Raw genomic sequence first — 14,149 nt, forward strand, 5'->3', positions numbered from 1 at the left:
CTCAGTTATCTCTTTGTTTCTCTTCATCTGTCTTCAATACAACTACCGGTAGGTATTGATTACAGAGAACCCTGCAATAGCAGTGAAGAATTGATAGTCTGAGGGCTTTTTTATTACTCATGTAGATTCACTTACACCTGGGACGAATATAATTTCTACAAAGAGTCTCTTATTCTTGTTGTGAGACTTGGCTTGAGGAGATACTTTGTTGAGACATAAGTGCTCCAGTTATTTAAAAATGATTTATCTGTGCAATGAGTATCAGTATAATAGGATACTGCCGTTTGCTAGGTACTTGCTACAAGTCAAACACAACTGCCATCCAGAATATGAAATTGCTATTTTAGAAAAATAAATTAGAGACACATCATATATGGGTGAAAATACAATAAAAAATAATTGAGAATCATGCTGTTTTATCCTTATGAGAAGCACACTGAATTTTTTATTGTTATTAATGGAGCCTTGTTATATACAAAAAAACTTTATTATTCATGAATGCTGTAACAATGATACTAAATGTTTGATAGTTCTGGAAGCCTAAGTGATATATTCATTGATAAAAATTTAATCCTATGAATAATAGTTATAATAGTAATAGTAATTTTACATCATAAAATATAAATATTTTATGATGTACTATTGAAAAAACAATGCAAGAGAAATAACTCGTCAAATCTTAACAGCATGATACATACAAACTATTGTTCTTTCTCTTCTTCTTTCACCTTGCTTCAGAAAACAATATTTTAACTAGCAAATAATGTCAGTGTTAATTTACATACCTGTCCTCATCATTAAATTTATGTGAGAATTGACTTCAATACAAATCGTTGCATTCTTTTTTTTAATTTTTAGATCAAAAGTAGAGTTGACATTACAGTATTTATCACAAAACAATTCAACAGTCAAAGTTCAACCAGGCAATGATACTTGTAATCTACAGTTATCATTCAAAGATGAATATGTTTGAAAGTATGTAACCATCTGTTTGAACAAGAGTGACAAATACGTTTTGTGTAATTTTCACATTCTTATCTGATCAAGAGATGACCACTACTAAAATCCCCGGCATATTTATGAAACAAATTTTATAAAGTTTATAAACTACGCTTTAAACCCTATACAGATAATTGTAGTAGCAGATTAACATTGAATGTACAGTGTATTAACTACTTTGATCCCTAGGCTTTCAGAAATTTCTGGGATGTGAAGATTGTTATCTCTGTCGGCACGAAAATCATGATTAGCTGAAAACAACAGCTGCTACGAACTTCTCTTTGTAAAATTGTTATTTTCTTTTTTTTTAATGCACAATGGTTTTATCGATTTTAAAATATGTTCTATCCAAAATGTTTATTTTCGAAGAAAAAATCTTAGGAGGAGACATGTCAGGGAAGTGGTGTCATCTTTTATTAACTTACTGAACTGTGCTGACACCATGTGTGTCAGAAGTGCTACTTGTTAGTGCAGCGCCCTCATCGGTCAGTATAGAGGCCTAGCCTGCTTGCAAGGTACGTCTCATAACTCAATCAAAGCACGGTCCCTCTATCACAAAGTCTCTGGTGGAGGGACTGTATCTCAATACATTACACAAAATATACAGTAGAACACATCTCTCTCTCTCTCTCTCTCTCTCTCTCTCTCTCTCTGTTTTCCTTTTGGCTTTACTGATTTACAGATGTAGCCATATGTGTTCATTTATATAGTGAACAATTTATTCTGATTTATTCTTAAAGGTTTGCCTTGTTAAATACCCTCTCACTAGTCTCTTTGGAGCTGAGCATTAATTTTAGATTTAATCTTTGTTTTAGCTTAACCAATATTTCAATCTTGAAAGGGTCATTTCATGTATATGAAAACAAACACTAGACAGCATGGGAATATTATTTGATAATAAGTATGAAAAAGACATGAATTTCAAGGTATTAAAGTCATTTTCTACTACTCTGAATCAGACAGATGGTTTGTGTGCACATATAACATTGCAGAGAAGTCTGCTGGTGTTTCTTGTTGTTGTTTATATTGTTATTTACAAATAATTGACGAACACTAATTTGTTGTCATCATCATTCAGTCATATTGATAGCTTGTGAAAACATCTAATGGAACATCATAATAATTTTATTTCCATTGGTGCGGTATTGGTATCATGAAGGTATTGAGTACACAGATGTGGAATGTTTCACTCCCTCCCATCTTCTCATCCATATTTTCATTGCATTTTTTGCGGTTCGAATAATTTTGACATACTTCATATCAGAATGAAATGATTCTACACTGAAAGCCACTCATTTAGTCGTGAAGACATAACTATTCAGTGGCCATTTGAATGTTCCACTCAGAACCAAACTGGATATCAGAGCGATCATTGATCTGCAGTGAAAAGCTACAATTTAGAAATGGCAATGACTCACCAAGTTTTGTATTTGATAGGTCACTGCACTGACTAAACATCATGTACAATCATATTGCAGATTTTCACTTTATTTTATTCTTTTATTATTTCCCAGTTGGTTTGTTGTTTATTCTATTCATTCAAGTATCAGTAGCAATTATAAATTACCAACCCTGCCATAAGTAGTTTTGTTGATAGTTGACAAATGATTTTACTTATTAGCCCTTGAAGACAACTATGGCAACTTGTAAACTCAATGAAAATGGGGCTAGACTAGATTTGCTTTCCAGCTATTATTTCTAACTCAAACACTGCCTTTTTTCTTCGCTATTGCTTACAGTACAGTACAGTACAGTACAGTACAGTACAGACAGTACAGTACAGTACAGTGCAGTACAGCAGTACAGTACAACATGTAAGGAGACTTGTATATTTGCATATTTGAAATTGGCAATAAAGTATGTACCAGTATGTTAAGTATAAATAAAGTATAAGTATAGTATAGTTGTATATTTTGAAATATGTGAAAATGTTATTTGTTGTTTTGCCTGTTTTCATTGTTACACAACTTTAAGATTTTCTTCCTGTAAAATTCTGAGGACACCACAGTGTGAGAAGCTACTGTCGCCAAGGGGAACTCCGGTGTAGTGTGTCAGTGATGTTGATGGAAGCTCTGTGGTTTTCACATATTGTAAATCTCATATTGCAAAACGTTATGACTTCCGTTGATACTATTTTCTCGGTATTTTCATACTTGGAGAGAACAACAAGTGTTTACAAAGGATCCGTTTTAAGGGAGGCTAGGTGTGTTAAAGTCCCCCCACCCCCCCGCCCCCGCTCAAACCAGGCCGCAACCCGCGCTGCCAGCTGTACGACTGTCACGATCACTCGTGCTCTAATGAATATTGTGAAGGGGCGGGGTTTTTCGAAATATGCCAATCACAATCCTATGTAAATGAGAAATGCTCATCATGGCGAGCTTTGCGTTCGGTTCACGGTACCCCCTTGTGAAGGGTAATAAATACTTTCAACATATTTTCCAGCTAGACTCGCACAAATATTTTTAGCTTCCTGTGTGAAAGATTACATACATCTTATATAGGATAAGTGACTGGATTGCGTTTATGTATAGAAATTTGGTATAAATTTTTTAAAATATCAAAGTTCTTGAGGGAGTGTGAACGCTACATACATTTGCCCACACAGTGTACGCGCAGTGTGTAGTAGATGGGACCAGCTTTCTAGGATTTGTTATCGCCGGCGAAATCGCCCCGTTCCTGCCCGAATTTGGCCCATGACTGGACATTTATGGAAAAATTAAGAGGTAGGGTTCAACCATATGTTGTATGCTGTGTATTTTGAAAAGAGTTGCACTCAAAAATCATCGGATCGCATGCATAACTTTTTTCCGTTTGAATCGGCGCAGAGTTCATAGCGTGTCCATCAGTTACATCTCACGGGTCCAGATCTGAACATAAACAACAGACCTGGGCCGTTCCAGTGAAACCCTCGGCATGTGAAAACGTCATAGTTCTGAGTCAAATTTATACTAGTTCTTGACTTATCACTTCAACTGTTACCCTAAGGCGTGGGACATTCTTAAGAAAATGGTATTCAGCGGACGTCTCGTAAATTTGAAAATCTACTTTGTGATGAACATATGAATACTGCACAGAGGCTGCATGCCGTTGTCCAATGTGACGTTTACACACAAAGCTTTCCACTGTATTCGGACAGCGCAGCGCAAACCCACGCAATTTATTTAAGTCTCTAATAATATTTTTACACCGCCAGGCAAAGCTACAGTACGGATGTAATACACTGTTTGTTGCTGTATAAAAATGAATGACTTTGAACGCGAGGAACGGGCAGCAAGCAGTCATGGGTCCCCAACGTCCACTCTCCACTCGGCCAACCACACTGACTTCAGCAGCCGGGATCACTTCAGCGATGACCCGTCGTCAGCTGCTACGTCCCCCGTGCCATCAAGCCCTACAAAATCAGAACCGTCATCACCAAGGAGAGAGCAGCTTCGAAAGAGGGGGAAATTAATATCAGTGCGAGTCCTAATGTTGGATGATCAAACACAAACTTTTGAAGTGCAGGTAAGATACTACCCCCTACTTGACCGCCTGTCATGATTTTTATGGCTACATTCTCCGCAAAGTGACCCGACTTCCGGTAACACTAGGACTCGGAGTAAAAGAATCTTTCTTTTTTCAATCAACAAAAGGCGGGATATTCTGTGTGCAGGAATTACCATTCATCTGACGTTGCCGAAATATATTTGAAATGACTGTCATCACCGCTAGTGGGAAATGATAGCATAAATTACTGCCGTCTATGGCGGACGATTTTAATACTCGATTGTGCTGTCTCTGTGCGTTGGTCTAATCTCTCCCGGTCAACTCCGATCATGGTGTGTGGTATCAGAGATAAAGCCGTGTGCTATTCACTGTTCACTGACAGTGGTGATTATCGATCTCGTCTAATGGGTTGGGGTGCCCGGGTCACTTGGTGTTCACATACCCCAGAAGTAGAAAGATTTCTAACCGAAGGTGGTCGAAACGTTATGGCCGGTTTATCTCCATTGATCGAATATCGCTGACGTAATTGCCAGTCAAAACATTTCACAATGCCTGGCTGATGTTGATGTAACTGCTATGTAAACAATATTTGTGATGCTTCGGTGTCAAGGTTGTCTCCCAAGAGTTGTTCAAGCACCGGTTTCAAAAGCAAACTGTTCTTTTCAGTGCTTACCCAGGTTCCATATGTGTTTGTCATTACAACATATGTGTGGCTTCGCAGAGAAATTGTCTGATTGCAGAAAAGAACACAAATGTGATGGTATTTTGGTCAACATGGTGCTGATTTTAGTTAACGTTTCTTTCAAAATTGCCATTTTGTATCATAGAACAAGAGCACTCACACCAACTTATTGTCCATGATGCACTTCGTGCAAATTACAAATTCAGAGGAGCAGGGACCAACAGGCCATTGTGATGTGCTCTCATCACAAACCATTCAGATACAAAACGTTACACAGTTTAAAACTTGGCAAAAGAATGTTACCTGATGCCAATCATGCAGAGTTTATGGTCATTTGTTTTGCAGTGCAATCCGATATGGCTGCAAAACCACCATTTTCAAGCTTGTATAGCTGAAAAACTTTGAGTCACATATCTTTACAATTTGATACTGGAATAGAGTCCTCTGGTTTTATGGATTTATTTTCTGGATTTATACATAATAGACCATTGTGTTATATTTAGTCTGTGGTTCATTTTCACATAGCTCACTGATGTGGTATTAGGCTTAAAAATGTAATTTTGAAATTAGTTCAAGGACGGTGCAATGTGTCTTGCATATGCACATTTGAAAGTACTCTTGTGTCGTACACACCATATGGACTGTTTAGTTCGGTCACATCAAATACCAAACAGCAATCATAACATTACCACATGTGAACTTCCAATTAAGTTGTAATAATCAAAATTTTTATCAAAATGTTTTCGCCATTTCACTGCCAGATATGTCAGTAGGTATATAACTTGAGTCAGTGGTTTTACTGTTTTAGTCTTGAAAAAGGAAAGAGGGATGTGATAATCAAGATAGAATAGAGAATGAAAATATTCCTTGGACAGAAACTCAAATTTTACAGTACTATCTGAACATGTTATACAGTTGTACATTATCTTTCAAGTTTCTTTGAATTGTAAAGTTTGAGGCAACAAATATGTTAGGTGGAGTTAAAAATGTGAAGACATCACATTCAGTCCTGATGCTCTACTGCCCACTGTATCCTATAACAGACCTTGACACAAATGCTCAATTTAGGTACCATTCAAGTGCAGATTCCAGCCTGCAATTACACTGTGTGTTGTAGATGCTGCATTTCCTGTTCGCATGCAGATCATAGATCTAGTGTTCTGTACACTGTAATTGCTGCATAGTTTATGTAAGCATTTAACCTCCAAATCAACCTCAAGGATGCTCAGTTCTGAAAAAATCTCTGAAATTCCAGAGTTTTTGTTTAAGGGCAGTCCCCTGTGAATTTTAAGGGGGTTAAGTTACCCAGTCATTGTACCTGGGTTCCCTTTAGTCTATCACTGAAATATAATTAGAAGACAACAGAAATGGTTGTGAAGTCTTTGAAAACATTCCTTTGTAAGACACTGAATTCATTTGAGAATGTTTAACTCGGGTACAATCTGTTCTGTACAGAGTGAAATCAGGTTTATAGTAGCAGTTTTGAAGGAGGTCGCGACATGAGGTGAAAGGTCATTATAAAACTGAAATCTGAATGAGATAGTTTTACTCCGGCCTGTGTCCTAAATTTTCACAATTGTGCTGCACAGAAGTGATTAGAGGATGTGGTAGCAGTTTTGAACGAGGTCATGACGGCGTTCAAAGGTCATCAGACCCTGCCACCAGTGGAATGTCTGTTAGTCAAGCCCTAGCATTTTGATCAACACATGCGATAGTAAATTGATGGAGACTATAACAATGCCATATCTATTCCAATTCTCCAATTTAAGTCAATTAACTAAACAGATGGCCACTAATGAGAAACCATTGGAGATCTAATATAGCTGTGGATAACACGGCAATTTGTTCAATACGCTGTTCAGTGTAAAGATTGTGATGCTGGTAGTCCAATCACCAAAAGTACAGAATAATGTAGTTATCTGTCGGCTTCTGTGATTCTTGTCTGTTTGATATCTTTGGGGCAACTTGTTGGTTTTTTTGAACTTCTACATAAGCAGTCGATAAAAAGGGTCAAATTTGTTACTGATCTATGTGATGAGTGGGAATTGAAAACAAAGTTTGATAAAGACAGTCAAATTAAGTAATGGCTCTTTGCGATGCTGTAGATAAAGCATGCCTTTCTAATGATGTTTGTACAAGTGTGTGCTGTTTGCATCTTGGGCAGCAGTCCATTCATGACTGCAGTCAGTGAAAGGACCTTGTAACACACAACAAATGCAAGTTCAAACTTTGCTGTCAGTTACAAGTTCAAGTTCTTTACTTGATATTAAACAGTTGACTTGATATCGGTAACCTAACCCTAGTCATCACGAGTGGTGTTCACTCAATGAACTGAAGCTCCAACTTGAAAATGAATCAGCAATTGATTGTCATACGCTGCCTGAGAAAGTCAGATACTGCACTTCTGCACTTTGTAATCCAGATTTGAAATAGAACATTTGTAATCTGAATTGAAAATATAATGACATATTGGCTCCATTTTGTAATACGGATTGAAAACAAAATGTGACATAGTGCCTGCAAACCGTGGTCATGTGTACTTGAAATAGAACTTGACATAGATCTGTATCATTTTGTAATCCAGATTGAAAGATATAATCCGACAAAGTGCTGCAACACTTTGTAATCTGGATTGGAAATGGAATGTGATGGTCAATCATAAAAGCTGAGCTACATGTACACGCTACTCCAATGTACTGAAATGCCCATAAATTTGAATCTTTAAAAAGGCATTGCAATGCTTTGAAATTCAAATTGAAATAGAATTGAACACAACACTCAAGTGTTTTGAAATCTCAAGTGATGGTATAGTCTGAAATGACACTGCAGGTTTTAAATATTCCTCTTGATAATTAATAGAGCCTAAAATGGCGCTCCAACAATTGAAATCTCAATTTGATAAGAGTGTGTACCATCAGGCCATCATACTGTATTGATCAATAACAAATCATTAATGGTCATACTGTTAAATGCAAAATTTTTCCTTGTTGATATATTAGTGATATTTTCAGCCAATCAGCTGGCTCTCATTAAAATTCCATTTACACTGTATACTCATATTGTTGGTTGACGTACATTTGTTTATAATCGAGAGTTTTTAATTGAGTTGGTCAGCTTGTTGCTCAAATTCAATACAAATGCCGTCATAAATTTGCATGCGGTCTCGCTGGCCTTCATTCAACACAAAGATATCGCAAGAGAAGATATCATTTTGTATGTGATGCCGACGTTCCTTTCATGGAGCGATGCACAACGAGGAAATTTGTCAAGGAAGATCAATAAAAAGTAATTTCCTACGATATTTCAAAAAATGATCATATGTGATGTGCATCGTTGTATGGCTGCCCCAAGGGGGATGGATCGCTGCACAGACTTTGCTTTGCCGGTTATTTTGTAGAGTATCTGATTTCTGTGACCTAGATTTGGCATGTGACAAAAAATTTCAACATAGTCAATTTAGGAAGTGTCTTCGATTGATGAATTGTATCAGTTTAAGAAATATGGCAAGTGTACCTGCAGTACTGGGGGATGATCTTCGAGAATTTTCTCAACAGTGATGTGAATTTGGGGATGAGGGTGTTATATCATTATTGTTCGTGTATTGAATATGTCTTGTAATCTCATAAAAACCTCGTATCTTGTTATTTTTAGATTTTATTTTGACTTTGAGGTTCCTGTGGAGGACCTTATCAAGGTTTGTTATAATGGCAGAACTCAGATTACCTAAAATTACATTTTTTTACTCAGAAAGGTTAGGGTATTTTATGGCCAAATTCCGGTCTAGTTACATATTTGGGTCAATGGCATTGACCTAAATATGTAACATAGATCCAAATATGTAACTAGTCAACAATTTTGTCTAAAAATAACCTTTCTGAGAAAAAAACTGTGTTTTTAGGAAATCTGAGCTCTGCGATTATGCTAAAGGCTTTCTCGGGGTAGATTCTTCGTTCTGATTTAATTATGATCTGTTTTGATTAAATTTTATAAAGTTTGTCGGCATGTTAATGTATGTGTTGTTGAAGTTAACTTATTTTTATTTTGGAATAAAGATCTGAGAATTGTTTGATAAATCATATTTTTGTACAAAACTCGCATTGTTTACAAATACGCTGTCCTATTTGTTCAGCAGTCACATTGTCCTTGTTTTGTGAATACCTGACAGCTTTCTGGATAATTATGGAAACTTTCACAGTTGATGGCCGCAGTTTTATTGTTTGATCACAGTATTTATGTTTTCAAGGCTATTACTTTTACTTGTTGATTGTCAACATAGTTCAGGTCAATATTCAAGTTAATGGTCTGTCTTGCCTCAGGGTTAGATGAGAATCTCAGTAGCCCCCCCCCCCCCTACTTGTTTAACATGGTCATACTCAGTGTTTGATTGCCATAGACCAATGATCATCCCTTGATTATCTGTAGGCCCTGGATGTTAGTCTTATGCCATGTTTGACAGACTCTGGTCTTAGTTAACTGCTTCAGGCTATGTTTAACCACAACAGCCTCAGGCCCAGTTCATTGCCTCAGGCTCTGCTTTTCAACATGGGGCTGGCTCTGGTGGACAGTCTTAGGCCCTGGTTGACCACCACTGGTCCTGTTGGACTCAGTGGTTGATGGGCTCACACCCTCTGAGATCATAGACTCACACCCCAGGGGCTGCCGTCATTTCCCTGCAGCTGATGGACTCAGGAACTGGTTTAACCCTTCAGCCATTCTGAATAACATGAGGGTAGATAGTCATAGCTGTTGTACTTCTTGATGATGAAAGTTTGCCCTTTGAGAGCTGTAATTTTTCCCACCAAAAATTTAATGCAACATTTTACCAATTTTCATGAATCTTACTGCAATTTTTTTGATAAATTTGGACTAAATAGACATCACACTTCATTGCCCACAATTTTATCAAAATTTTGGCAAAAATCTAAACAAAATTTTGACTGGGTTATATTTTATGAAGATGACAAAAATTGACTTCGGCACTCAGAGTGTTAAAAACATTAAAATATGTAGACCTACATGTACTCTAGATGTGAAGTGTAGAGAGAAAATGTCAGCATGAAGCATCCTCAACAGAACATAGTTGCCACACCTACATTTCAAGTACCACACAGCGTGAAATCATGGTCAATTTTAAGATCTCATTTTCAAATTTATGATGAAGGATATGACTTATGACAAGAAACAACCTCATGATTCACTTTTTATGACGAGAAGAATATCAGACACGGAACAGGACGCGTTCATTGTTTCCGGAACACCCAATGTCATCTGGTGGCTAAAATATATATTAAGCTATGATTCACACATCCATATTGTGTTACACCCAGTGTTTTATTGTCAATTTTATTGCTCTATAACATTGGGGATTTTATATTTGACTTTGGATATTAATATTGCCCACACAACATCAGAGCTTGTGTGAGGTCAAAGGTCAGCAATAGAGCTAAACGAGATACATGTACACGAAAATTAAAAAAAAACATGGCTTGTCATCAGTGTGGTACATATTGTCTTTTTATGGTAAATTTGATTTGATTACAATGGTGTGTTGTAGCTCTTGCAGTAGTTTCATTGATGTATGTGTATGTTGCTCAACCATAGACAAAATAAGGCACTTATGGCAATATTTTGAAGGTGTTTAGCAACAGGTAAAGCTTGCATTTTCGCTTGATGGTGCAGTGTCGTACACGATGTTGTCATCGTAAAATTGGAGTTTTGATGAGTCGTTTGATATGCTGTGTGTTCACCTTCATGGTGTTTGATGTGGAATGGTGCAACAAAAGACAAAAAGCTACCTCTCTCATTAACCTTTTCACGCCCAAATACCTGTAAACAAGCCCACAACTCACTATTGATAACCCAAATACCTGTAAACAAGCCCACAACTCACTATTGATAACATTGGCTTGAAAGGGTTGAAACAACGACCTCTGTTTGACTTTTGGTGTTTGAATGTTGGATCAGCCGGAGTAAATACTTTCTATTTTAGTGTGGTGAAATACTCATGATAATTTATGCAAATACAAAGCGGAGATCAATGCAATTGGATTTTAAGAGCAATCATAGAAAATACTGGTAAGTTATATTGTCTGTGGCACGGCCCTATGCAAAGAGTACCGCAGATGTGAAACGTTGTAGTTTGTGATTATCAGGCGGTTTGAATGAATATGAAACAGCTTGGTGAACCATTAAGATCTCGTAATATGGATGTGTGTCGTATCTGATTATTGGTAATCAAAACCTCAGTAAGAACAGGATAAAGAAATACAGGTTTTGTACAACAGAATGTAATTAGCCATTTCATTTCACTGACACTAACCAGACAGTGTAATAACAGGGTTGTGAATGCTCTGCAGTCTGTCGGTCCATGAAAACATGGCAGACGATGAGACACTTGATGTAAATCAATGGCGGTACCCAGGGAGGTAGGCTGACCTTTTCAAAGTGATATGTTAGTTTTAATGGCTTTGGGGAGAAAACTTCTTTCTATACTTTGTTATTGTGAAGTTTTTTGAGTATACTTTTTCAGTACTTTTTCAGTTAATTAAACATAAAACCTGAAATAATGAATCCAGATAAATGAAGGGGTCATGGTATTGTGTTTGTACAGCAGAGAAATTCACTTTTTAGAGTATGTTGCTGGTGTGAACATTTTACACTTTAGGTTTTCTGGTCCATTTAAGTCAACAGCACACTGAAATGATTCAGGTTTTGGTAGATTTAAAACCAACATTTAACATAAGACTTCTTGTTAGTAACATGATAGGAAATTTTGAAAAAAAAAGCGAATGTTTTTGAGTAACCTCCGTGAAATCTGTGCTTGAAGTTTTCTTTTCAGCTGTCTGAAGTGTTTGGAGAACCACCGAGGATTTAGAGAAGTTTGAAATGCCTCGAAGCGCTTTGGGGAAAAAGGGCATTCACGAATCTGTATTCCTAAATAGAAATTGTGTGAATCAAAGTGTGGAGGGCTGTTTGTACTTTAGTCGGATAAAGTGTTGAGTGTCCTAGAATGGCGGTTTTGTCAATTAAATATCAAGTCACAATGAACACACTTCACTGTAACTGGTGAAGACTGCAAACTGCCACGGCACCACATCTAATTATGTGATGCAAAATCAAATGAAATTGGTATGAAATTTTGCTCATTTGTTGATAAGTGCATTTTTTGTCTGGCTTCTTTCTCACAAGTCTTTTTTCTGTCATTTGATATTGACTTGTAATGTTCAGATGCCTGTGGTCAAATCGGTGTAGGGCTTTTTAGACGTTTAATGTTTCGGTACACTCTGGGTAAGGTTTTGGAAATACTTGGAATACGGGTATCATTGCATTGATTCTGTCCCCAGTACGTAATTACTTTTGTTAACAAGGAGGAATGCCAGACTGAAATGTCGATCTGCTGTAACCTTCACTGCATAAATTTTGTTTGAAAGGCGTCATCTAGTAAGAATCAGAATAGACACTTTTTGTTCGTGCTTGCTTTTAGTTTTATTCGCAAAGCAAATTTTTGGAAGACATAATTTTTGCAGCAGATGTTTATATTTAGAAATTCAGAAGAAACATTCTTATCCATGGTTTGTGACTTGGAGGACAGACTTTAAATCTCACCAAGTGATTTGTATTCAACAATGGTTAAAGATACAGACGTATGGTTCCCTGGGAATTAGAGCAGGCATTTTTCTCAAGTGACGTGACATAACCATTCTCATAGACTAGACTACTTCATAAAATAATGCCCAGGATCTCCGTCTGAATAACAATGTATTTTTGGTTCTGTCTGAAGAAAGCAAATTTCCTCGTTTTCATTTTCCGTCCTACTTTAACATTCCACATTCCTGAATCCTTATTGTTTTTTATATCGAAACAAAAGTGCGATATAGAAGGTACAATTTTATATAATATGACCAGTCGAGTTCATTCTATGCTCGACTGGGTTGTATTTTATTTCTCCACTCATTCGGCAGCAGAAATCTCCAGACACCAATTACAAATGTGGTTGAGTTTTTTCACTGAATAACCTTGGAAATTACAAAATTGCCAAGAGTATATCATAAGGGTATGCCTTATTCGCTGTCAGATAGCTAGATATGTGAGCTCTTTCAATGCAAACAATTCATAAATAATTAAAATATGAAAAAAATATGTGTATAACATGTATACACACAGTATTTGTCCCTAAATAATGTACTATGTATTAAAACAGTTAATTGTTCAGCATAAATTGAATTAATCTAGGCTTCTTTTATATGTTAAAAAAAACATGTTTGAGAGTTCTTGTTAGTTTCAATATGGAACTGTCTATATATAAATTTTATACTTCGAAGCCTGATGGACAAAAATAAGCACAATTTGATGTCTGTTATTCAACCAAGACATTATTCGACATGTTAGCAGAATCCAAGTTGTAGACAGCGACTGACAGCAAAATGGTGACTGGTACGGTCAATAATGCTTTCTGTAAGGTTCTTGTTGCACAGTAATGGTACATTATGAACATATTTGGTTTCAGCTACGAGATAGATTTTGTAGGGTTTCTTCAGGTATAAAATGTCTGAGAAAAGTTTGATATCAATAAAAAAAAACCCAGTAGCATTTTGGATTCATGCCATTGCTTACAGATGACAGCTGTACTGGTTCTTTCAGCACATAATGCGTCTTGGTGATTCAAGTTTCTAAATCTCCAGTATTTTCTCCCCTGCACTCTCTCTCTTTCTCTTTTAAGAAAGTGTTTTTTTTTTCCAAACATGCCTAATCCCCAGAGGAAGTACTTAGCATTTGGTTGTGGCTGTGTTGGGGTCACTTCATTGCGTTTTCATCTAACAATACCAACTCCTGATGTCTCCGAGACAGTGATTTTCCCGGAGAATTGTGATTAATCAATCTGGCATGAATTCAAAGAGCTCTGAAAATAAAATATGTGGGTCTGGTATGCCGCCCTTGGCAAGTTATAAAGTGTGCTTAAAAGTGTGCTTGAAAGTACAGTGA

At 36.7% G+C, this 14,149-nt stretch overlaps 1 protein-coding gene across 4 annotated transcripts in view; it reads left to right on the forward strand.

The window, feature by feature from the left end:
* The first annotated feature begins 3,536 nt into the window (after window positions 1-3,536).
* Window positions 3,537-14,149, forward strand: part of LOC139119226 (FERM, ARHGEF and pleckstrin domain-containing protein 2-like) — an 85,837-nt gene continuing 75,224 nt past the window's right edge. For all 4 annotated transcript variants that reach the window (XM_070682907.1, XM_070682909.1, XM_070682908.1 and 1 more), the window contains exons 1-2: window positions 3,537-3,722; window positions 4,193-4,503. In XM_070682907.1, coding sequence (XP_070539008.1) covers window positions 4,240-4,503 — 264 coding nt within the window. In that variant the 5' untranslated portion in view covers window positions 3,537-3,722; window positions 4,193-4,239. The remainder of the gene's footprint in view (window positions 3,723-4,192; window positions 4,504-14,149) is intronic.

This window comes from Ptychodera flava, chromosome 19 (genome assembly GCF_041260155.1).
Source record: "Ptychodera flava strain L36383 chromosome 19, AS_Pfla_20210202, whole genome shotgun sequence".
NCBI classification, from domain to species: domain Eukaryota; kingdom Metazoa; phylum Hemichordata; class Enteropneusta; family Ptychoderidae; genus Ptychodera; species Ptychodera flava.